Raw genomic sequence first — 25,268 nt, 5'->3', positions numbered from 1 at the left:
CCAGCAGCTTTTTCTCCTTCCATGACCAGCTGCCTACCTGCTGAACGTGACCCTTGGCTGTAATTTCTGTGTAGACCTATCTTAGTGATGCAGAAATGTAAACAGTAAGTGGAGCTGCACCACAGCTGCAGTCATCATCAGATATTCTTCTCAGCAGCCACGGGATGATTTGTCACTTCTGCATCAACATTCATCTTGGGTGCTCAGCTCCACAAACAGTCCAAACAGTAGTCACTCATTCACCATTTGATCCAAAAATAGACCTGGGTTGGCAAGAAACAGGTCACCAGGAAAATGTAATTCAGCAGACAGAATCAGCAGCTATCACTACCCCCAGCAAACCAAAGTCACCCCTGGCAACTTCAAATCAATGAGTGCACAAGAATAACCAGCCCAGCTCCTGATGCCAACTTGTTCATCATAAATACACTTCCATTCATTTTCCCATCTCCATTGTTGAGACCCAACTCAAAGTCATTGTCCAGCTCTCAAGTATAGACAGAGCAGTTATTTTCTAGCACAACTCAGAAGGTCCAACTTTGTCTCTGCTTCCAGGTCAGATTATTTCTCACACCCCCACAATGTCTATGCTAGATCAACTGAATGTTGTTGGAGCTGCACTCTCAGTTCTGAAGTGCTGATAGAGAGATTACCTTTGAATTTACTTGTGTAACTTTAGAAGAGACTTAGAAAAAAGCCAAAAACCAATATTTGCAATGCAGCCCTAAATAAGCAAATTTGCTACCAGAGTTCAGGTATAATTTGCCATCACTACCTCCTATCAGTGGTACAGACAGTGTGATAAACAGCAGCTGTTGCAGTTAATAACCACGGGTATTTTCTGTACTTACATGTAGACACAAACATAAAAATGCAGAGTGTGTATGTTCTCGTCCATAGTCATTGGCCAAATGGAGCTGATGTTTGGAACTACCAGAGAAAACCCTAACAATACAAGAGGACAAAACTGCAGACCTGGACCAATTCACGGTACCATCCAACAGTACTGAAGCAGCTCAGTGTACTTCTGGTGCACTTCTGCTCTTTGACACAGACAACGTGTGGAACTGCTGGCTCCCAGGAGCTCCAAGGGGGAAAAAAGTGCTCCCAGGTAGCTCTAAAAGAAGGTTTTTGGTCATAGATGCATTTTAATTGAAGCTTAATTAGAAGAAGTGATCTTGATTAAATTTACTTCAGGAAAAGGTTTCTCAGGTCCAGGTTAGAAATAAAGACTAGTACTCTGAACAGATGGGTTATCCAGATATCCAGACCATTTCTCTCTTTGTAAATAAGAAGTGGCAAAGCACCTATTACCAAGAAAAAGCAGCAAAGAAAATACTCAATTTAAACTGCCAGTAACATAACCTGCAGCAGTTGCTGCATATGTGGTTGCACAAACACAAGATAATTCCCAAGATCTTAACTTGGATTTAGCAGACAAGAGATCAGCATTTGATTCCCTGCTCACCAAACACCCAAGGAGCCAGAAAACCAAGAACAGTTTCTGTGAAGCATATTGTTATTGCCAGGCTGCATCTTGCAGGGCTGTGCTGGCCAGAGTCCCCACGGAGAGGGGACTTTGGAGAACTGGCTCCCAACACTGCAGCAACTGGCATGAAAACCCTCCTGCCAGGCTGCTATGGAGAAAGCAGACATTTATACTTGTCATGTCCACAGAGAAAGTGTGATGGCTCTGTGCTTAGATGTAAAACATCAACAGCTATAGGAAGAATATATATAAAAAGAAAAAAAATATATAAAGAATATGTATATATATAAAATATATATAATATATAGTATATATATAATAGATATCTATTATATATCTATTTTATATATATATTTTTATATATAAATCTATTATATATATATATATTTATATTTATATATATATATATAAAGAATATATATTAATAATTTCCCAAACAGCTTTTATTGTTCAGGCACTAATTTCAACACAGAATTTTACTAGGTATTACCTGATATTTTCTTTTTCATTCTCATAACACCTGCAGGTGATAACTGTCAGATTAATATTAAATGTTTGGTTTAGAAGTGTCAGATTTTTTCTCGAGAGAAATTCCAGCATCTTTGTTCTATGCACCAAGAAGATGCCAGTGTTTTTATGTGCCTGCTGTGTCAACACAGACATCTGGGGACCAGTGTAAGTGCCCACTACAGCAGGCACCCTCCCAAAGTTCAGAACATTTCATAAACACTAACTGAGCCTTAAGGCATCCACAGTGAAATATTATGACCTCCCTTTCACAGATGGACACACTGAGGTTGTGGCTTGCCAGTGGACAATGTTATTTCTATTTCTGCTTCTGGCTCCAGCTTACAGAGCATCCTGGCACAGGTCCCTGCACCAAGCACCTCCCTGGTGTGGGCACAACTTCTCCAAAAGCTTGCACCAGGCCTGCTCCTAATTTAACAAAGACACAGGATCAGCATATCAGGACAGGAGCTTTGGCAGCTCCCACAATGACTTTTCTGAGAGGCTGGCAACCATCAGGGCTGCTCCTGGAAGCCTGAAGTTCAGGGCTGCAACTCTGCTTCAAAGAGGAAAGTTCAAACCGCAGCCCATAGGAAATTCATGTGTATTTATATAGAAATGCAGCAGAATGAACCATCTTGAATTAGTTTTGAAGCTTTTTTTAAAAACACTCCTCCCCACTTTTCCCCATCTTAACTAGCCCAGCAACACTGCCAGCACCAAGTTAAAGCTATGAGACACATTTATCAACAACCATTCTTCCAATAACTAAGTGAAAAGCTGCATGGAACCCTGCTGTTACCACAGAGAGGCACTTACCCCATCTCAAAGCTTATTTTATGCTCATGAGCTTATACCCAGATTTCCTTCTCTGCTACAAGCAAGCTGTTTAAAGGGTTTCTAACTTAAAATGGAAAATGGCTTTTTTAAAGCTTAAAAGTCACAACAGAATGCTCCACACACCCAGCATGTCAAGCCAACACACAGAGCAAGACAACCATAATGCAGCATCTTCTTAGGCAGCTTCCTAACCCCTTCTTGCCTCAGGAGAGCCTTCTTTCACTCCCTGTTTTCCCCTCCTGCCTGGCATATCTTTTATAAGCCCCTCAAGCATTATCTCAGCATTGTTGCTTCATCCTGGTGCACCAGGGTGCTGCTGAGGTGCTCAAGGGTTTTAGCAACCTCAGAGGTGTGCACAACTAACCTGTAGCTTGCAGCCTTCCTTCTGCCAGGCAGACAGATGTTGAGCTCAGCTGAAGCTATTAGGAAAGACAAACCAGGTTTCCATGGTTATGGGAGCCTGAGCTACTCATCTCAGGCAAAAATGCAATGCAGGAACCACTGTTAGGAAGCAGCAAAAACAAGGCCAGACTTCTGGGCAGCTGTGTAGAAGAGCTCCTTGATGTTTTACATGCAGGCACCAGCACAAAAAAAACCCAAACAACTTTCTTGACAGCCTGGAGATCTGCAGGCTTAGACAGCAGCAGTGTCATCCACGTCCCACTGCACTTGTGCTGTGGCAGTGTCTGCAGCACAGATGGGCAGGGCTGTGTTTCTGGCCCTTGCTCACCTGGGAGAGCCTTACTCCCCTCTAAAGGGGATCCATGCTGCAGGATGAGGCATTTATTTATTACCAGAGAGAGTAAACTGTCAATAGATCCGAGCTGCTGGTCTCTCAGGCGAGATGAAGCAGGTGCAGGCTGCTCTCTGGGGCATGAATAAAAAGCTTGAGCATGAAAACCCTGTGAAGGCAAACTCTGCAGGTGTGAATTTGCAAATCTGTCCCATTAAATTAGAAGGTTTTGGCTCAGTGTGCTGCAAAAATACACACAGAAAGGCACAGACCCCTCCCTGCCCTTCTCTGAGCAAAGCCTAACACACTTTCCTTCATGCTGCCCCAAAAGTAAAATGGTTTATGATCAAAAGCCCATGCTGCTTCAAACTGAAACGCTGATGAGGCTGAGGATGCTGATACAATGTGGAAGTGACAACTGCAGAGCCCCAGCAAATTTCTGAGGCAGTGACTCTCCAGGGCAGGGAACATCACATTCTCAATCCCATTTACGGTGCCAGAATAGCATCACAGCTATGTTAATTCCCAGGCAAGGAAATTATTCTTTCAGAGCGGAATAAAATAGATTTCAGGGTTATTTTGGGAGTTCAGACCAGGGAATCAGTTGATCACCTTTCCCCATCCCCCTGATATTTCTCTCTACAGCTACTGCCTATCCTGACATCAGAGCAGCCCAGGCTTAGCAACACCTATGCCTGATAATCAAACTCCACCAACACCTTGGAAACCTGTGAACCCTGTGCTGCCAAAGCCTGTCTGAGCAGCAGCCACCCTAGACTGAAGCTCATGACCTTCCTCCAGGGCAGGAACCATGTGCTCCACCAGCAATGGGCACTGCCCACACACACTCCCAGCCTGAAACTCCTGTTTCATTCCCCCAAGCCACTGCTCCATTGCACAGCACAGGGGTACCAGAGCCAATGAATGCTAGAGTAGAGACACTTATCCAGTATGGAATCAACATAAGCCCATTACTTTTCCATAGTGTTTGACCCTGATCTGCAATTAACAAATCAATTAAAAAATTATTTTCCCTTCTTCTGACAAGAAACAAGCTGTCACCATCAACAATGCTGTATCCTAGTCTCTAGGACTTTCCAGAAGAGCACAAAAGGCTTGAGGAGAGGCAACTCAGAAGCATCCAAGAAGGAAGGCATTTTCTTTCCTATTTCAGGGCAGATTTGGCTGGTATTGACCACTCAAGGATGACTTCACTTTCTAAAGAGTCACCTGTGGGACACTAATTTGTTAGACAAATGAGACTCTGTGGGGTGCAAAAACACAAACACACATACAATGCCAAGGCAGTGCTTAGATCCACATTAAAACTTCTCCAAAGTGCCTAGCTGGAAAATAGGCTTTCACAGATCCATATTCTGTAGGACAAACAATGATTTTGTAATTTCTTTGACCACACCATATTGCATATTTTAGCAGACCTAAGCAATCTCATGATAACCACACAGAAGAATTGCTGGAGCTCAGCACCTGCCCATCAGGGTGTCTTAGGCAAACTGCTTGCTGAGGCAGACATTTGAGACTCCACTTAAAATATATTTGCTTTAGCAAGGGTTATTCCTAAACAATTAGTGCTACTCTCCTCAAGGTTGTACATTATTCATTTAGCTCCTCTGAGGCACCTGAGGAGGATCCAAGATGTACAAATGTTATGGGCAATTCAAACTCAGGGCAGGGATCTGATGCTGTTCTCTCTCCAGTAAAACTCTGCTGGCCAAAGGCACCCAGGAGTGGCTCGTGAGCACTCAAGCTGCACAGCATCAAAGGCTTGGGGGTTTTTAATTTGTCCAGTCTGCCATTAACTGCAATGACTTGTGTGCTCATCTGCTTGACCTTCTCACCCTAAATCCTTGCAATAAAATTGCAGTAATTTGTGCTGCGTGCAACCAAACCTGACCCCTCTTCTCAGCATTCAAACCAAGGGCATTTTAACAGCAGCTCGCTGGGAATGCCTTGGAACACTCAGGTGCATCTGCTGTGGTTCCTTCTCCTCTCTTAGGCAGGGATAGGAAGGAAAGCCACACACACAACACAAGACACTGCTACTCTGAGGGGCTGCAGAGGCTCAGGAAAAGGAAATGTCCCTTCTACTGACTAAAGCCCTCAGCTCAGCTTGGCTTTGGTCAGTGATTTGCAGGACCCTCTCAAATATCCATCTCTGGCTGTCCCCACACTTTGATAAAGATAGAACCGGGAAGAAACTGTCCTGCACTGGACAGATGAGAGTACCAAATGTCTGTGTCTGCATCCCACTGGGCATCCCTGTCACAGCCTGGCAAGCAGGATTGCCTACAAAGGAGGGAAGGTTTGGGTTGTCACCTGTTTTCTCAAATGCAGAGACTGAAAGGAAAGGAACTCTAAATCTATCAGATACTTTTCAATATAATCCTTCCATGTAATATGCTAATAAGTATAGTTCAAAATAAATCAATAAACCCAAGTAAACAACAGAGGAAGGAATTTCTTGATGACAGAAACATCCATTAATGTCTTGTTGGTTGAGCTTCAGAAAAGGCCTGGCAAATCTATAAATAGCTATATGTAGTATTTCCTATCCAAAAACAAGAATGAAGTGCAAAGGCAAATTAATCAGTAAGGCTGGTGCCCAGTGACTTGGAGTGCTGGCACACTTTTCTGTCAGTCACACAGGGCCAGATATGAAGTCAGTGTCTACATGGTTAAACAGCTTTCCAGAAGTAGAGCTGGCACGAGGCAAGGCAGCAGTGGAAGCAGACTCTGCTGTCCCACAGCACATGTCACAGAGCTGACACTTCTGATAGCTTTTCTCTCACAGCTCTGTGCAGCAGGTTTGTCCCACCAGGACTGCAGATCTGGGAGAAGGCAAACCCTGCCAGCACAGCCCTACATGCAGCTCTCACACAGCCAAGAGGGAGAACAGCTCCAAAACCAGGCCAGCATCCCAGCCCCACCTGCATACCCCAAACTCTGCAGCAGGGGCTCCTGACCAGCTACTCCCACGAGCAATGGGGAGCTGCCACAGGGCAACACACCTCCAGGGCAGCCCAGCACAGACCACTGACCCATGAGACCCTGGGCTTGGAAAAACCCAGAATAAAAGTGAGATTGCACCAGCTGCATGATTGGTTTTGCAGCAGCAGGAGCTCCCAGAAGCTCTGCACTGACTCAGGTAGCTCAGTTTGTAGCCCAGAATAAACTTGCTTTTCTGCTGCCCCCATGAAGAAAGGGCCACTGCCCACACTCAGACTGGAGCTCAACCCTTTGCTTTTAAGACACCATCATGAAGAAAGTATCTCAAGGGTTTAAACTAACACTCCATGATCCTGACAACCTACAGTCCATGCACAGACTGTACTACAATAACATTCTCATGTCTACCTTAAGCTCCTGATTGGTTTCTAGGTGGAATTTAACAAAACCAGGGTTTTTTTGGCTTTTACAAGAAGTAGCCTGTCACCCAGGTAAAACCACAGAAGATAACTAGCCAGCAGCACAGATCTACACAAGTCTAAGAAATCATTTCTTATGGCATACACTGCTTTTTGAAAAAAGCACATGCTATAAAACAGTTCTTATCTTGAGCCTTTTCCTTCAAGTTTTGAGAAGCATCTTTGTATTTGTTTGTTGCTTTTCAAGACAATCTGAGCAGAGATTAGACAGCAGCTGATGTTGTGAACACTGCATAGATCTTTGAGAAATATCCATCTTCCATACAGAGCAATCAACCATGAGACACTGAACCACTGAGAGTGAGCAGTTTCAATTTAGAGTAAAAGCAAAAACTAAATCTGCCCAGATATATCTGTTATTTTCTAAATTAAGTGTAGGCTTTCAAATAAATTACGCTTCATAATAACTGGGGACCAGCAAAGCTGTATTATCTTTTCACAAAGTATCCTTATGTGTAGGCTACAGAAATAAACACTGTGATTTGATATCTCCTTTTCCATAACAGGCAGGAGTATCACCTACACATAGATACTTCTGCATACTTCCATTTCTACTAATTGCTTAGGATCCGAGGCCCTACTTACTGAAAGGCACATCTTAATGTGTACTCACCTCTCAATCTCTGAGCAGTTCACACCCACCTCTGGCAAAAACACACCTTTAAATCTGCATTATGCAACCATTTCCCCGTACTCCCTGATTTTCCAGCAGGTAACTTGTTTTTGAAGTTGCAGTTCAAAGGCTGTTTATCTTTGAAGGATGGGCCATGCCTCCAAGAGCACAGCCTCCATGCCTGCCCCCCCAAGCAAAGGTATTGCTCTGTCCTCAGAGCAGCCCTCTCCTGAGTGTGTCTTACTCCTCCAGGGAGCCTCATGCTTGGAGGCAAATCAAAACCCTTGCAGGCACTGAACTCCAATTTATAAGGACCACAGTACTCCTAAGGGAATGCTCAGGATGAAGGCAGGTAGAAAAAGAAAGTGAACACCCTAGAGATCTAGCTTTCCCTGAACTCCACAAAAACCTTAATTTAAGACTGAAAACCACATCCTTTAATCTCTGTATATCCACTGAGATAGTTACATATGGGTAAATAGCAGAAAACATCACATTTCCTTAAAACCCCTAAACCCAGGAATCATATGTGCTAAACAAGCATAATTACTGTGCTGGCTTACTGCTGCTCCATTTCTTTATGCCAAAGAAGAGCAATAATATCCTCACTCAGAGAGGTCATTGCATATGAACCAGGGCCACAGGTGCTTCCTCAACAAGCCCCCTGACTTTCTTTATTACCACTATTGAGAATTGTCTTTTGGATTTCTACCCCCACCCCAGCCGTCCAATTATGCAAGAACAACTCTGCATTTTCCAACAATGAGACAGTCTCATCAGGGTGACTGCAGTGAAGTATCACACAAGGCCAAATAAAAACGTTCTGCCATCTTCAACTAACCCAAAAATAGTTGAAGAATATTTTTAATAAGTTCAGCTGCCTTTCCCTACTAACACACTGCTTCAAACTTGTGGTGCACACCCCCATTCTCTTAGTAAGGGAAAGTCCCTGGAGAACTACATCTTTCTCATTGCAATAAGGAGTCTCCCTATCGTTCATTAGAGATATGAATTTTCTGATGTTCTAGCTCAGACTGTCGTGGAAAAGGTGTTTTACTCCTAACTGTGCTAGAATGAGACATTTCCTAGCACTTTCAAGGGTGACCTTGAGTAAGTGGCTCTACTCTGTGCCTCATTTTCCTTTGTAACACTGATAAAGCTATTGGCTTCCTTTTTGTAGCACTGATACCCACAAATGAAAAGAGCTATGCAACAATTTAGTGTTGTACGTCACAAAGGCTGGCATTTCACCAGGCAGGCTGATTTGAGGGGAGGGAAGAATGGAGTCCAGCTGCCAGGCTCAGCTCCAGAAGCCATGTGGCATTAGGAAAAACATTGAAACTGATGAGAATGAAGTTTTGGGCTCCTTTGACAAAACATGAAACGTCATATGAACATGTGTCACCTGAACATCCTTGAGATGTTGATCTAGGTTTAAACAGAAGAATCAAAACAAAGCAATTCCATACTGATGAAGTGACTTCAAGTCCCACAAATTCCCCATTCCATCTTTTCTTAGTCTGAACAACTGCTAATATTGAAATATTTGCATTTTTAGTAAATAGGTATTTCAAAAGTTATTCAAGTCTCTACCGGAGCTGAAAGGCTTTGCCTTTGCCAATATTTCTGCTTAACTCCCAGGACAGTTACATGGTGAGCTGCACCACCACCATAAGGAGCTGCCATTGCTTGCTCCTGACAGGGCTTTGCAACTAAACAAAATGGATCTTTTTCAGAAAAAGATTTTGGGTTCTTTGGGTTCTACCCTGTATTGGTGAAATAGCAACATTATTCAAACAAACAGTATCGGGTAGGAAGCATTACAGCACCTTTGCTTAAGCACCAGCAGCATAAGGTGCACAAGAGTCTGAGATGTTGACTTGAGATGTTCCACTTCTATTGCAGGCACAGGTGGGAGTGCCAGGACAGGGGTGACTGCAAAAGTCAAAGGGAATATGACAAGACAAATACAGGAAAAGCACCCACCCATAGAGGTGCTTATTGATTTGGGCCTCTCAATGGCCATTTTACACTTCTATGTAACTATGAGCGGTGTGCCCCTGTCAGGGCTTGGTGAGATGGACTCACTGACCTCTCTGAACAGTCCCAAATACATCCATCACCCACAGAAACAGCTAACTAGTACCTGAGACACCTCAAAATTAAAACAGCACAAGTCTTCTTCCCCTTCCTTCATAGAAAGGTGATTAAAAATAGCCACCTGTTAGAAGCACACAGACCCACAGAGAGCCCTGGGTATTTACCTCCAGCAAAGAGCCATAAGAAAAAGAAAGGAAACAATTACCCAAAGAATAATGTTCTTCCACATAATTTCTCTATGTTAACTTTTCTATTACTTCAAATATTTGTCTTTAAAGATCTTTTTCTGCATGAAAAATTAGATTTACTGTGCACAGAACCTTTACAGATTATTAAGCCAAATCAACGACACTATTTAAAACTTAAAATATGGTCACTATAATAATTTCATAAAACATGCAGATTTTAAAATTAAGAGTGATTATATTCACAATCTATAACATTTTCATAGCTCTATAAAAATTCACTGATATTTTAAAGCATTAAATGTTTTATGTAAGAGGAGCTCTCTCTTATCCAAAGGATTTCAGTCCCACCAGGAAGAACCTATCAATTGGCTCTTTCTAGTAGGAAAAATATTAGCAGTGTCTTTTACACAGAAGTCTAGTGTACCCTGAAAAATGATGCAAACAAATGAACAAGTGCTTCAGTCCTGGTTAATGGGAACGTCACAGGTGCAGGACGAAACGTGAAGAGGGCAGTGACGCACACAGCGCTTGGTCACACGCGCTCCTAACTTCATTCACCAGGCAAGGGAATTTTCATCTGCCAGGCTCACAGCAAACCAGCTATAACACAATTGTGGGACTGCAATCTTCTGCCACCCCAATGACTGCAAGATTTTACAGCAGGTATTGGAGCCGACAGCACAGGAGGAGAAAAAGATGTTATGAAATGCCCGGTGATTAGCAATTGTAACAGAAATGGGACAGCTATGAGGACTGCTACTTCTGTCCCTTCATCTGTCTTTCTGTAAGGGTGTCCTTCTGTGAGAGGCCAGATCAGCCTAGAGAACACAGCAAACTTACAGCAACACTTCTCAGACCCCATGTTTTCCCAGTGCCTCTGCATCACCACCTTTACTAGGGACAAGATTAGGGCTGAGGCACAGCAGGGACATTACCACCCCATGAGAACCACCTCAGGTGACTGCCTAAACATACAGGCCTTAATAACAGCTAAGAAAAAACCCCACAGAATACAAGATGTTAGAACAGTGATCACCTGGAAGAAAAAAAAGCTAAAAAAACCCAGAGGTTTCCTTGTGTCCTTGTCTGAAACAGCTCCTTCTACAATCTTCAACCACCATGTAAGGCTGCTGCAGCCCCACTGCAGTGCCTCCAGGCCCAACACGATGATCTTACCCACAGTTACTGAACACTGCCCTCTGTTTGTTGCTGAAGTGATGAAAAGCTATTGGGATTCATCATCCAAGAAATAACTAGTGAACTTCAACTTTGCTAGTCATGATGGCAGCTGGTGTGGGATGCATCTCTCCAGTTTAAACTCATCTAAGATGTTTCAGAGAACAGCTGTGAGCTATGAACTCAGAAAAAGGTACAGAGGGAAGCTAACATCACCCCACTAGGCTGGGGGTGAACATGTGATTAACTACTATAATAGCTCAAAACCTTTTGGATTAGCAGGAGAAAACAAAACATCAGTGCCCTGGTTCCAGGGCTGCATTATGCACCAGTCTTCAATCCACTGAGCAGCACTGAAGATTTAAAAGCAATTTCAACAATTTTTACAATTCAGAGGCAGGATTTAACCCAGGAGTCCTGCTGCTCTGTACTATCCTCTTCCTTATGACCGTAAAGATGATCTTTCCAAAGCTCTCTGAGCCTTCTGGCCAACAACACAACATCAAGAGCTGGATCCAACCACTCCCAAATTGTAAATGCTGCCCAGGCAAGGTGTCAGATCAGCACTGATCTCACACTAAAGCCACACTGGGCTCCTGATATTACTCCTACATAAGAAAATAAAGACTGCAACCCCAGAGCACATGTCAACACGTACTGTCCAGACAGCCCCAGACTTCAGTCCAGAGCCAAAGTCAGTCCCCATGCACAGCAACTCCACTAACCAGAGTTCTGCAGCCATTCTTTCTCTATGGAATACAGACATAAGGGGCTAAGACCAGTTGATTTAAAAACTGGTGCATTGAACTTGGCACAGCTGTGTAAAACTCTGGCTCTCCATCCTCACACTTTTTTGCCAGCATGGGTTGAGCTGAGAGCCAAGGGGTTTCTTTTCCAGAGGAGCAGGAGCTGATTTATTGCCTCATGTAGCTGTAATTAGCCCTTCCAGGAACAGAACTGACAGTCCAATATGTCTTTCAGCAAAAAAGAAGGATCCAATATCAGACCCATCCAGGTTTGCCTTGTATCAAGGAAGTTCACTGAGTTCACTGCTCATGTTGTGATATTTCTGGATTGCTCCATCATTATCTGGGGTCATAATTAGAGACAAGCTGATTGTATTTTCCCCTCAAGGAGGTACATGAGATTTTCAATTCATTACACTCAGGGCATTCAGCAGCCACTGGCTGATAGCCACCTTGGTCACTGTTTCTGGGACCAAGCAGCACCACTATAAATACATGGAGTCCATAGCCATCAGTGCCAGCTGGGGCTGTTCTGGGACACGGGGTGAAAGCCACGTAGTTCATAAACCAAGACAGTACAACGTGGTTTGAATGGTGCTTTTTTGGTAAAGCTACAAGATAATCTATCCAGATGAGGTCACATCTTCATGGAACTAAACTGTTTCACATGGCCTTGCATGACATTTGAGCCAATAACCATTGGCAAACAATGGGCAGAACATTTGCAGCTGGGACATTCTGCACAGAAATATATAATACAGTCAATTGTAACACTTGCAACTTGGAGATCAGTTCTGTTGAACTGTCCTGGGAAACCCTAGGGAAAAAGTAAGTTTTAAAGCTTTCAACAACCCATTACTATTTGTTAATAGTATTAATAACAGTAATATAACAGTAATTAATAGTTTTCCCCCAAAGGAAATAATTTCAAAACCACTTCAAACTAATATGTTATTTAGAACTGAAAATCAGTATTTTTGAAGAGAAGAATACACAGGCTTCTCTGATGACATATCTCTCCTTTCAGGCAAATAGCACCGTGTCTCTTTTACAAAGGAAGTTCAAATGGAAACCTAGAAATAACCATTTTTCCCAACAACTTAAGCTCCATACTTCAACAGATAGAAGACGTGTAAAGTTGATTAGGGAAATAGTACAAAAGCTAAAAACAGTGATAAAGCTTTATGGTCCATATGTACCTCCACCTGGAAAGGCCTTAAAAGCATCCCATGAAATCCCCAATCCCTCAGAAATCTATGAGAGTTGGCTATTGTGATACCTCCTTCCAAAAACAGCACACAGTAAAATTGTTTAGCTTACAAACATGAGTTCACTCTCATTTGTGCTGTTTATACTACCAGAGGTGCTGACAAACTGTTGTGAATCTAAGGCAAAATCCATCAGAAAGTGCAGAGTCCAGGCAGCCCTTGACTGGCCTGGATGGTAAGGGAAATATTGGGTCTGATCCAGTGCAGCACAGAAATTTCAGAAAACTGGATTTTCTGCAAAATAGATCTGATTTTTAGGCAGCTCCATTACAAACAGAAGGGAGAAGAGGCAGATGCTTAACTTCAGTGTTCCTGACAGCACAAAATGTCCTGCCTTGAGCTTTGCTAGAACACCGACTCCCCCTAAGGCTGCTGTCCCAGACACTGAGGAGAGGGACTGTCCACAGGCAGGGAAAGCTCAGAAGACCAAGTCCTCCCATGTGAGGAGACAGGATAGAGACTCAAGCACATCTGCTGGGTGCCATGGGCAGGCTCCAAGCCAAAGCCAACTTACAGAACTGACCTGAGGGTACCAGGGAGGGACTGAGGTGGGAGATGGTGCCAATTTTCTCCAAGCCAATTGCCCACCACAGCTACTTTCAAAATCAGCTGGAGCCACAGTCAGGACATGCTCTGTTTGGTTTGGATTACCAAATCACCATGCAGCTTCTGGATAATAAAGCTGACTTCAGGAATACAGTAACAGCCCTACCTTTGAGATTACTGAGCATAAACTCATGCTTCACATGAGCATAAATGCACTTCAGTGGTGGTGATGCCAGCTTTAACAGTGCTGAGATTCAGTGAGGCTCTTCTGGATTCACTGCTCCTGAAAACCTTTAAATAAAAGAGGACCTGCCTGTGTTTTCATACATAGAGCAGTATGTCTGTAATGGGCCATCCACCCAAAAATCCCCACTGTTTGGCTGACTAGCACAGCACAGAGCACTGCTTGCACTAGAAGATCCCCTTGCATGCAAAGCTCAGCATCAGCCTCAATGCCCTGGTCTCAATTTCACAGACAGCAGAGCATAAGGCTGAATTCTGCACTCAATTCTGCTGTCATCAACCTTAGGGAGGTGCCACAGAAGGGACAATGTAACCAAAATCAGTATTTTTTACTATAAATAATTAAGATTTTAAACACACTCCGTTCTTTGTCTCTGTATACTGCCCACGGCTGTATGCTTTAGTATGTCAGGCTTGTCCTCACTATTTCTGGGAACCTTCTAATCAAAGGAGGTGGGAAATTCATCCCTAGTACCTTTATTTTCCCTTTTTTAAAGAAATAAACAAAAAACCCCACAAAGGTTTGCTGTTCCTGGATGTTGATATTTTTTGAGAGAGGAATGCACTGAAAGCACCGTTTAGGTCTGAGAACCTGCAATGCATGTTACTGAGAGATGAATCATGCAAATAAAACTGACAGGTAAATCTAGATATCCAGCACTATGTTTAGTAGCAATGGCAGAGACATGTCTCAGCACAGAGCCATTTGTTGTAAGTGTAATTCATAGTCATTTTTAAGATGGGGTGGATAATCTGACTTTTGAAAATGCCACATTGTTGTAATTACATATCCTCTGAACAGAGAGAGGCATGGTTCTCCCAGGAAAATCCTGGGAGGCTGTGTAGAAGCTCTGGGAAACTTAGAGAAAAATAATTCAATTATTGTCTTTCTTTCTGTAACCACTGTTTATAGATATGGTTCTCCAGAGTGTACTATTCATAGCTCACCAATAGTGTAAGAGAAGATTCCTAAAGGCCAGTGAGGTCTTAGGTCCACCATTGTTTCCATAAGAACTGTAGATTTCTAATAATAAAGTGTCTTTTCATGCCTTCTGACGATAAAGTTTTTGTATCACCTTTAGCTGTCCCCAATACCCCTTCAGTGATACCACAGAGCAATTTTAATAGCAGCTGCTAACACAAATGCCTCAAGGCTATATCATTTGTACCAATAAAGTAAATTGCCTTCAAAGTGGCTGGAAGAAAGTAAAAAGTAAATAAGCCACAAATGTTTGTTAGTTTGCCATCACCCTTGAACCAATACAAAATGACTTCTTCAAACCTTTGCTACTTCTTCAGTAGTTAATAGTTGAGGTCTAAAGGCAGTTAAATAGGTCTTAGACCATATCATCAGTATTATTTCCTTTGTTTTCAGTTCAGTAAGGCATTAGAGTCCTGGCCTTGGCCTGCTGACCAAATGAGGCATTTACCTACACCACTGCAAATGAAGAACAGCTCCACGTACTTCATTTAAAATCTTGACTGGAAGAGGAGACTCAAGACAGTAATTTTTAAACTTCTCTGCTGATTCCCCCAGCACTTCTCATATTGCAACAAAATGGTTATAATTTGCAGTATGATATTTCTCCACTGGGGCACACTGATAGGAATAACAAGTTTAAAAATTAACAGATGACTTTGTCAATGCAATTATTTGATAATGTATGGCACCGGTTAACGGGCAGTCTCAGAATACCAGGAGCACTGGTCAATACTAAAAGGGAATGTGAATTCAAGGCCAGAAAATATCTCAAAAGCTCAGATTCAGCCTTCAAAGAGATCAAATAAGCTGGAAATATTATAAAAAGCAGGTCTTGCTGAGGAAGCTTATTCTACTGTCAACCCAGTTATGCTGCAATGGCTTGTTAGTATCAAATTAGGAAATCCAAGTCTCCCTTCATGTACAATTAACTTTTTTTTCCCCTCCATTTACTGGCAGGTGCTGGATTCTACATTTTTTCTCATTTTGGCATTACTGCCATTCCCCTGTCACTTACAGTATGGTAGAGCCACTAGCATGTATAAGACTGAATTCATAGGCATTCTAAAGGGGCAGAGAAATGAACATTTCTGCATCATAGAACATTTTGCATCACAGTGTGTGCAAAGATTCTCAAGCAGAGAATGAATTCATACTCTAGGTGCTCTCCTTGAAAAAATTCAGAAAACTAAACTGACTCTTAAAATAATATCTATGATGAAACAATAATAATAATAATAATTCCGAATATGTGGAACATGTTGGTGTTTGTTTCTTATCTAAAACCACTGTTGCAAAATATTTGTAACAAGTTTCATACTCATTGAAGTTCTCCCCCAAAATATATGTTCAGGACTACACATCAATAAAGGATGAAGCTCTGAGGGCTGTCCTTCAAAGAAGAACTTTATTTCACTCTGATCAATTTCATACAGGCTTGATCTTTCAAACTGCTCAGACACCTGTAATTCCACTCCACCCCAAACAAATCACAGCCAAACAACCACCACCACATCTGGATCCTACTCCTCAGTGCCCCAAGAAATGATAAACACAGAAATGATAAGAAGTGCCAGCGAGAGGAGGAACAGGCAAGGTCCAGAATCTGGAACCAGAGAGTTCAAGCTCCTCACTAAGGTCATGTTAGAGACCAACATCAACTGCAGATCCCTCAGGGTGGTCTCCAGTTCCACATTTGCTTGCATAGTGGTAGCACAACACTCAAGCACATCCATCCTACTTCTCTGCCTGGACTTGGAGAGAAAAATAACCAATGATAGCACTTTGCATTGGAGTAAGCATTGCACACAACTCTCAGTGACCAGATGGGCCTTGGTCAACATGAAGAGGCCTTCCTGCTTGTCAGCCTCTTTTGGAAATAGCATTAAATGCTAGGAAAGTGTTTTTGCATTAATAATACATTCCCAGTGACTGAGAAGGAAGGCAACTTTCCCTCATTGTACCAATAAGACATTCAGCACTTCTGGAGGATTTATGAAGAAAATCCAGGTAGCTACATTCAGCAAATTAACCTTACCTATTGAAGGCCGATGGCAGATAAAGCCAGCCTTAAGCCAGCCGCCAATGGGGGGATGAAACACAGAAGGAAGAAGCACAGCTCAAGGAAAAAAAAAACCAGCTTTCCAAATTAGAAATGCTGTTCCATGCTTCCCTGATTTCTTGCTTTGCACATGCTATTAAAAATAGCAAGCAGAAACGCCTTACTTCTCTTCTCCAAGTGCACATCCTGATGCACACACAGCCTCCCTCGGCCGCGCGGCGCGCCGCAGGATCGCTCCGGCGCTCCACGGAGCAGCCATCATCTCCAGCCACAAGATCCCTACTGAAACATGACGACACCATAAATGGCTTAATTCAATCTGAAGAGAAAAGCCAGAGCTTTCAATGTGCATCCCCACAGAAGTATCGAATCATAAGGTTCATCCAAACCCGAGACCTGGGAGAAGAAACTCAATGAATTAGCCTGGTGATTTGTAGTCTTATTGACTATAAAGAACACTTCGAAAAAGCAGGGATAGAGGAGTTATATTAAAAGGAAACATCCTTGTATCACTGACAGGAAAATAGTCAACTTTTTCTTCAATCATTTTAAGCATAACAGCATTATTAAAGTCTTTACAATTTGAGTGAAAGCATTAATTACTATACCCATCAGGAATATTTTTCATTGTCAAATTGCCTTTTACCATGCTAATAAACACCATGATTTGCATGTAAAAATTAATAATGTTACCTCATTTATAGGTCAAAACACACAGACTAAAATAGTTTCTGCAATTCTCCCTAAATAACTAGCTCTTGCATATCAAGTTTTATGGCACATTAGAAATGAGTGAAATTCAGACAAGATTTGAATAGCTGAGTAGATAGAGAGGGAAAGATAAGAGCAAATAAGAAAAATCTTCTGGTAGGCTAAGCCTCAAAAAAAAAAAAATTTACCAAAAAAAAAAAAAAATCACACCTTTTAAAAAATTTCTGGACCACGTGTGACCTAGGGATGAAACAGCTGTATGCAGGTCATTAATCAAAGTATCCACAGATTATGCCTCCAGCCACTCTGGGTATAAATGGTATGTCAGAACAACTGAATGCATTTGAATGCATTAAAAAAAATTACTTTCAATTACTCTCGCATTTCATTCAGTCCAAAAGCAACATCCACAGTTCCCATGTAACTTGTGGAAAGGGGTTGAAGGATTTGCATATTTTCATAAGAGCCTGATGACCAAGTCCTGCATCAATTTTTATAAGACTTAAGACTATTATTAGGATCCTCTTCCCACCTTTGTTTAGTAAAATGGTGGGTTTGTGGGTATGGAGGACTATGAGCATGGCCACTTTTCCCCTTTAACTACCTGCTTGAGCATGTTACAGGCCTGTTAGAGGACAGATGCTTCCTGGAGTACCATATCTACTTCCCTCAGCATCAGATTGGCTTGGATCACCCTTCTCACTCAGAAGATGCAGATGCCCAACCACAGTATTTCAGCAGCTATCAAATGATGGTTAATAAAGGTACTAGACTCCTACCTGCTCTTCTAGGTGGCAGCAAATAGCCAAGGTTGGCTCATTTTGCAAGAGCCACACAGCAACTCAAGCTCTTATCTTTGAGCCCTCCCAGGACAGTCATATTTGTGTTGAATTTAATGTAATTTCTAAAGCCATGGGAAGAGACATTTCTCTCCCTTTCTGAAATGCATTAAAGAAAAGCAAGACTGCAGTGCTAACTTAGTGCCTGACATTCCCCTCCTCTTTTGGTGGAGTCTGAAGCACAGCACCCCACTCCAGCCCCAGGGATAAGGTGATAAGGGTCAGGCAATCAAAGTGCTCCCCTGCTATACAGAAAAGCTGTACCTACATTGAAATGCACAGCCTGGGCATGGGGGAGCAAGCAAAAAAAGATTAGGCCATTTATTTACCTCCCCCAATATACTTCCCTGTGTCAAACTTCAAGCAGCCAGTTTGAGAACTGCTGGCCTCAGTGACATGCCCTGGATCTCACAGAGCACATCACTGCGAAAGGCTGAGAGCATGGAGCTGCCTCCTCTGTGCAAAACGCACTGCTCAGAGAAGCCTCTGACCATCTTGACAGAGATCCAAGCACTCCCCCAAAAAGAAAACAGTTTTGTAACAAAAGTAACAGTGCCACTATTTTGTTTGCATTACAAACAAGCACCTAAGGTGTCTTGCAGGACCCAGACTTGCTCAAAGCAATCAGCACAACTCCAACACACGTGTGGCAGTATGTGCTGCAGACTCGCCTCCAACCAACACAGGACAGGTCAGGAAGGTGTATTGTGGGGTACAGTTTGAGTGAGCATCTCAGACAGCTTCAGGACATGAACTATGTCGTGGATCTTTAAGATCTTTCCTTTGATTGTTGAAGAAAGCCACAAAGGTGGGAACAGTGCACAGTAACCTCCAGAACTGCATGTTCTCACTTGCCACCCTCTCTCACCTTGTCCACAAAGTCTGTCTTCAATCCTAACATTCACTGGCTCTTGTTGGGTTTTGATCACAAGTTTTTCAAGGTGAAGATTCTGTCCTTTACAAGGCATAGCGTACAGGCACCTGCACAGAGGAAGCAGGCCCACAATGCTGGGGCTGGCCAAGGAGGCTTCAGAGCACCTCTGGTGGGACAAGATGGATCAAACCACTCTGCCCATTCTCATATCCACAAGACAGCACAATGCAAAGAGCTCAGACCTGTTTGCTAGTCCCAGGAAGGGGAACTCTGTGCCCTGAGTAAATGGGATCTTACTGCTTAAGGCCTTCCACTTAAAGGCCTGAACATCCCATGTCTGAACAGCAGCACTGTAGCTTTCCTACAAAAAAAAGCAAAAATCCTGCTCCCAGCTTTGTGACTGGGAAGAGAACATGACTCAGGTAGCACTACTGTGGCAGCATCTGCCTAGGACAGACACTGCAGAGATGTCCTCTGCAGACATCTCCTCAAAGCCCTGCTGCTTTGGGACCCTGAGCAGAAGAGACCTGTAAGGACAGGTTCCCTGGCTTCTCCCACACAGCCTCCTGAGCACAAGGATGAGGGTCCTGTGGGCAGACCTACTGCATGGAGAATGTCTCTCCAGCAGGGCAGGACCATGGCTCAGGGGACTGACAAGAGCATCTCCACGTTTCAGCTAACATGCCTTAGCTCTGCCGTCCCCATAGACCAGCTGACAAGAACAAGTCCTGCCGTGTTTCCTAGCTAACAGCATGCATCCTGTGCTGAAGGCAGCCTGCCCAGCCACCCCAGAGCCACCAGTGCCCAGCACTGACTTCAGGGATAGCAGAGAGCACCAAGAACTGCCTGAGCCTCTAGGGAAGGTTCAGACAGGCAGCCTAGCCCTGCCCCTATTGAACATTGACACATCAAGACCCTAATCCCCACCTCAGGCAAGATAAAAGTAGTAATCTGTGTTTTCTAGCAGTGAGGGAGAATGATTTCTGTGTTTTCAGGAGTACAGAAAAGGATGTTGCACCTTCAGAGGAGGGGAGCTCTCCCTGCAGCAAGGCCAGCCTGCAGTCCCTCTCTACTCCATCCAGAAGCCCAGGGATCCATTCCACCCTGTGCAGCTTGACTCTTGTTCAGCTGATTTCTTTTCCAGCCTCTGAGCCTGAACATCGCTGCATGACGTTCCTTCCTCTGCTAAGCATCTTTCTAACTGTGACTGAAGACTCTGGCAAGTGACCAAGTATTCTTTAACCTCCACATTAACTATTGTTAGCTTTGGCAAAGCCCAGCTCCCGGGATGCCTGGTGTGGTATCGCTTACTGCTGCAGCCCACAGGAACTGCTGTAGTGGCGAGATTCAGAGAACAGGGATCAGGTAGCAGATGCAAAACTGAGCTCTCACCCACGGTGCCCTGCATCCCCACTGCCTAATGAGCTTTGGGAACAGCTACAACTTTTAAGCTCCTTACTTCTGCAAAAGGTTTGGAGACAGTGAATGTGCAGAACAGAGTCACAGAAGCTGTAAGTTAGATGAGGCCAAATGCTACTTTTAGATCACCAACATGTGTTGGTAACTTCGCAGCTCCACAGAGTGTTATTTATTTTTTAGGCATGGTGAGGAGATAGAGATGTTTGGCTCTAGCCAGCTTTGTCTGCTGGAAGATGGCACAGGCTGCACCACCTCCTCAAACATCAACAGAGCCCTCTTGGCTTGTACTCTTACTGCTAGAGTCCTAACACTAAAGTCCTTAGTCCCACTTCCCACTGCACAAAAACTAGAATACGTCTTTCTCCCCTCATTCTCATGAGTAAGCCCAACCAGTGAAATCAGTTATGGCTGCTCTAAGCAGTGCCAGAGATGGTTCTTTAGCCCATTTTTTACTGCAGACTGCAGGCTTTGCAAAGCACCAGCCCCAGCCATATTCAGACAACCAAGTTCTACTGATGGCAAATCCTATGCAGAAATGTCCAGAGCATTCATCAGGGATAGCTGAATTCTGGGACCAGACGGCAGGTTTTCTTAAACAGACTTTATGTTGCTTAATATAGCACACACTCTTCCTCAGTATCTGCACAACACTGAGTTGGAGATGTTCTGAGATTTGCACTGAGGAAGACTGGAGAGGTGGGAGAAAGGCTGCAGGAGGAAGCATTTAAAAAGCAAGAGATGACTTTGGAGAAACATCATCTGCAAGCAGTAATCTCCTAACAGAGGACTCGCAATGCAGAGGCCTGGTTAGTAATGAAAACAAAATGTAAACCAGTGCATAGTCAGGCTGTGCAGCTGCAAATCCATCCAGGATTAGTCTCAAAGCTGAAGATGTGAAGAGTTTAGTCTGGCTCATACCTTTCCTCCGGGGAGAAGTCCTGCATTGTGCCTCACTGTACACCTTCACAAAACTGCTCCATGAGACCCATGCACCACAGGCCTTCTCATGCCACTCCAACACTATCCAAGTCACAAAAACTACTTAGTGCCAACACAGCTGGATCCCTGCCGTGAGAAGGCTTCCTTTGCCTTCTCATCTCTTCATTGAGATGCCAAAGTTCCTTGTGTATTTCCTTTAAGGCCATCCCTGCTTTGGACCTCTGCCATTTTGGTACCTTGATTTCTGCTGGGTTTGCTCTCAACAGCCCTTCTTTTTACATAGAGAGAGGAAACCCAGAGAGTATTTGTTCCCTTCCTCTACCCCATGAAGGAAATTCTCCAGTAACAGCAAACTGGTCCAAATTTTTTTTGAATCAAAATGAGTAGTGACTCTTAGGCTTGACTCATTCCCATTAGCCCTTCCACCAAAGCCAAGCAGCCAGAAACATGGACTGCTGTGGAGCCCATAAACACAAGTACCAGCAGCCCCAAAACCTGCCTCGTCAGACACTCACTGCCAATTCAGGCAGCAACTGCAGCGTAACAGTCACTGTTTGCACAGGATAGGAGTTGGGCAACCCTCCTTCTGGAGGTGCTTTTGCCACCAGCTACCTGGATCCTTGTTTTATTGCAGGTGTTTCCTTCCTGCTCCCTGCACAACTCCTCCAGTTACATGAGCTCCATCTGAAGTTCCACAGAGAGCCTTTTGCCTGCCCCTGTAGTGCATGACAAGGCACGCAGTGTGTTATACTAAAGTCGTAGTCCATTTGTCTCTCATTAAGGCGAGTACCAACAGGACATTCAAAAGGCCAAGGTGGCCATCTCAGGTTAACTGTGAACACAGCATGGATAGTACAAAAAATATCTTTAGGGCTAACAAGACTGCTGTGAGCTTTTTAATTTAAGCAAAGTCTTCGCAGATACGCCTTCTTAAGAGGTACTTACGTGTTCCCCAAGCCCTGGTATGTTTATTGATCACTGCCCACAAGAAACTGTACTTTATAGGACATACTGCCTCCTTATGATTGAAATAGCTTCCTTCCTTAATCAGCATATAATCAGATATTCCCACACAGGAGAACTATAGCCCTGATTGACAAGATAGTTACAAAAATAAACCTGGGGTTTAAATATAGCTTGCTCATCTCCCTGGAAGGTATGTAGTATTGTGTTATACAAGTCTACCATAATTTTCCTTGAATTAATATAGTCCACATTGCCCCACTGCCCTGATCACTATCAATTAAACTGCTTGCAGATTTGTGTTGTACAGGGGAGCTGGCAGCTATGTTGGGTGGGAATGGCAACTCGCCTTTCCTCTGCATGAACTGACTTACCATCAGTACTTCATTGGCAATTAACACGTACAGGCTTTGAGTTCACGTACCAGTTGAATGTTTGATTTCCAATGCAATTGTAGAGGTGGATAGGTAAATAAGTGTGCAGGACCACACAGCTATGTACGGAAACAAAATTCATATGCTCAACCTGAAGGGATATACGTGGATGAGATATCTCCGTATGCAAACACACAAGCTAGCCAGGCAAGATTTAATTATCTCCTCTTTCTAGGGTGGACAGTTCAATAGCACAATACTCATTGCATTTCTTCCAATCTATCAGGATGTTCTGATGTATTAAATATGCAATGTAACGAGGGCAGAGCTCTATAGCCCTGATCTCGTTTCAGAAAAAAAGAAAAAGGAGTTTGTTTTTTTTTTTTAAACCCATTCTAATCATAAAATGCTTTTCATCGGTTAAAAACCTCCCCATTGCTGACTGGCTAAAAAACACGGGACAGACCTCATATTTATTATGCAAATCCTTGGCATTAAGAAAACAAATCACCAAGTAACATCTGTCTCGCCCTAAAGGAAAATAAATTTACAAAACCAGCCACCTTTCCCCTCCCTCCATCGGCAGCGGGCCGAGCAGCCCGCGGGATCGCAGGGACGCGCCTGCCGCCCGCTCCCCGCCGGTGCTGCAATGTCCCCAGCACAGCGGCAGCCTCGGCCGCCCGGCCCCGCACCAGCCCGGCCACTGCGGTCCTTTCGCCGCCGCCCCCCCGCACCCGACCCACCTTTCCCTTCCATCGCGGAGCCTTGCGAGCGCCGGGAAGTTGCGGGAAGACGCGCACCCTCCTCAGCCGAGAGCCCGGCGGGCAGAGCCGGCCGCCGCTGCCTCGCTCCGCGGTGGGGACGGCGCTGTCACAGCCCCGGAGCTGCAAGCAAGCAAGCGGCGGGGGGGACGGCGTGAGCGGCCGGGCCCCCCAGCCCCGCGGCGCGGGGAGCGGAGCGGGGCGCGGCGCGGGGGGAGCGCGCGTTACCTGGGCGCCGGCGGGAGCTGTCCCTGGCCGAGCGGTGCTGCGGGGGCGAGTGGCTCCGCGGCCCGCCGCGCTGCCTGGCACCGCCCGCATGCGCGCCCCGCCCGCGCCCCGCCCCCGCACCGCGGCACCGCCGGGCCCGGCTGCGGGATCCGTGCCGCGCACCGAGCGCGGCTCCCGGCACCGGCTCCGGCCGCGCCGCCCCGTCCGCGCACGGAGAGCGGCAGCGCTCGGGTGCTCAGCGCGGGCACGGACAGCGGCGGGACGGCGCCGGCGGGAGCCCCCGGGACGGGCCGGGCCCCCGCAGCCGTGCGCCGACGGCCCCGCTGCTGCAGGAGCGCGGCCGGTCCCGCAGGTGCCCCGCAAACCCCCAGACCACAACTCCCACGCCGGGCCGGTCAGGGAGACCGCTCCGTTCGCCCGCAGCCTCCCTGGGTCCTGCGCGCCAGGCTGAGCCCGCACACCTGCAGACTCGGAGAGGCTCTCTCAGGAGATGCCCAGTCTCAGATTCAGGCCTTCCCTGGATATGTTGTTTCAAGATTAATTATGCTGATTCATAAAACATCCACCTCATGGCCAGTTTATGCTTTTCCACCTTTGCATCCAGCCACTGGATTTCACTCATCCTCCAACTCATTAATAAAATAAGCAGTCCCCTGCTAATAAGTTGATAAAACATTCATACCAGGATCAAGTCACTTGTTTTTTTGGAGAACAAAGAGTTCATTCCTGTTAGAAAGTTTCTCCACACTGGAATTACCTCAAGGTTTTTTTTTTCCAGATTTTTAACTTTTGTGCAATGGGGATGGTAAAACCCAGTTCTGTGTTTATGCTTTGTGCTACTGAAAAAGCAGCTCATGGCAACCTGGGAGCTACACAAATAGAGGGTAGATGGCTCCAGCACGATGTAAGTTTCTAAATACAGGAGCAGTAACTCCTCTCTTTTACTGTTCCTGTATAGATCCTGGTGTTCATATCTTCCCCTCCTACCTAGGACTGGCAAAACACTCAGCAATTACATGGTCTCTCATTCTGAGCTACTACAAACCATCCTGCAGGTACCTCCTATGGGCATTCACATCCCAAAGCCAAACCCTGAATTTGGTTATGGAGACTGCACACATTGTTCCCCTTAGCACACAGCCCAGGCAGTTCAGCAACATCTGCTCCAATCTCAGCTGCCACCCCACAAGGTGTCAGGGGACTTAAGTTAGAGATGGCCTATTA

General features: G+C 44.7%; 1 protein-coding gene across 1 annotated transcript in view; it reads right to left on the bottom strand.

The window, feature by feature from the left end:
• Positions 1-24,146, bottom strand: part of FGF12 (fibroblast growth factor 12) — a 217,850-nt gene extending 193,704 nt beyond the window's left edge. The window contains exons 1-2 of the mRNA XM_059855481.1: positions 24,045-24,146; positions 23,799-23,939 (exon numbers count right to left, since the gene is read on the bottom strand). Coding sequence (XP_059711464.1) covers positions 23,799-23,811 — 13 coding nt within the window. The 5' untranslated portion in view covers positions 23,812-23,939; positions 24,045-24,146. The remainder of the gene's footprint in view (positions 1-23,798; positions 23,940-24,044) is intronic.
• Between the last annotated feature and the right edge of the window lie 1,122 nt (positions 24,147-25,268).

This window comes from Haemorhous mexicanus, chromosome 10 (genome assembly GCF_027477595.1).
Source record: "Haemorhous mexicanus isolate bHaeMex1 chromosome 10, bHaeMex1.pri, whole genome shotgun sequence".
Lineage (NCBI taxonomy): Eukaryota > Metazoa > Chordata > Aves > Passeriformes > Fringillidae > Haemorhous > Haemorhous mexicanus.
This window is presented reverse-complemented; position numbering and strand designations above follow the sequence as displayed.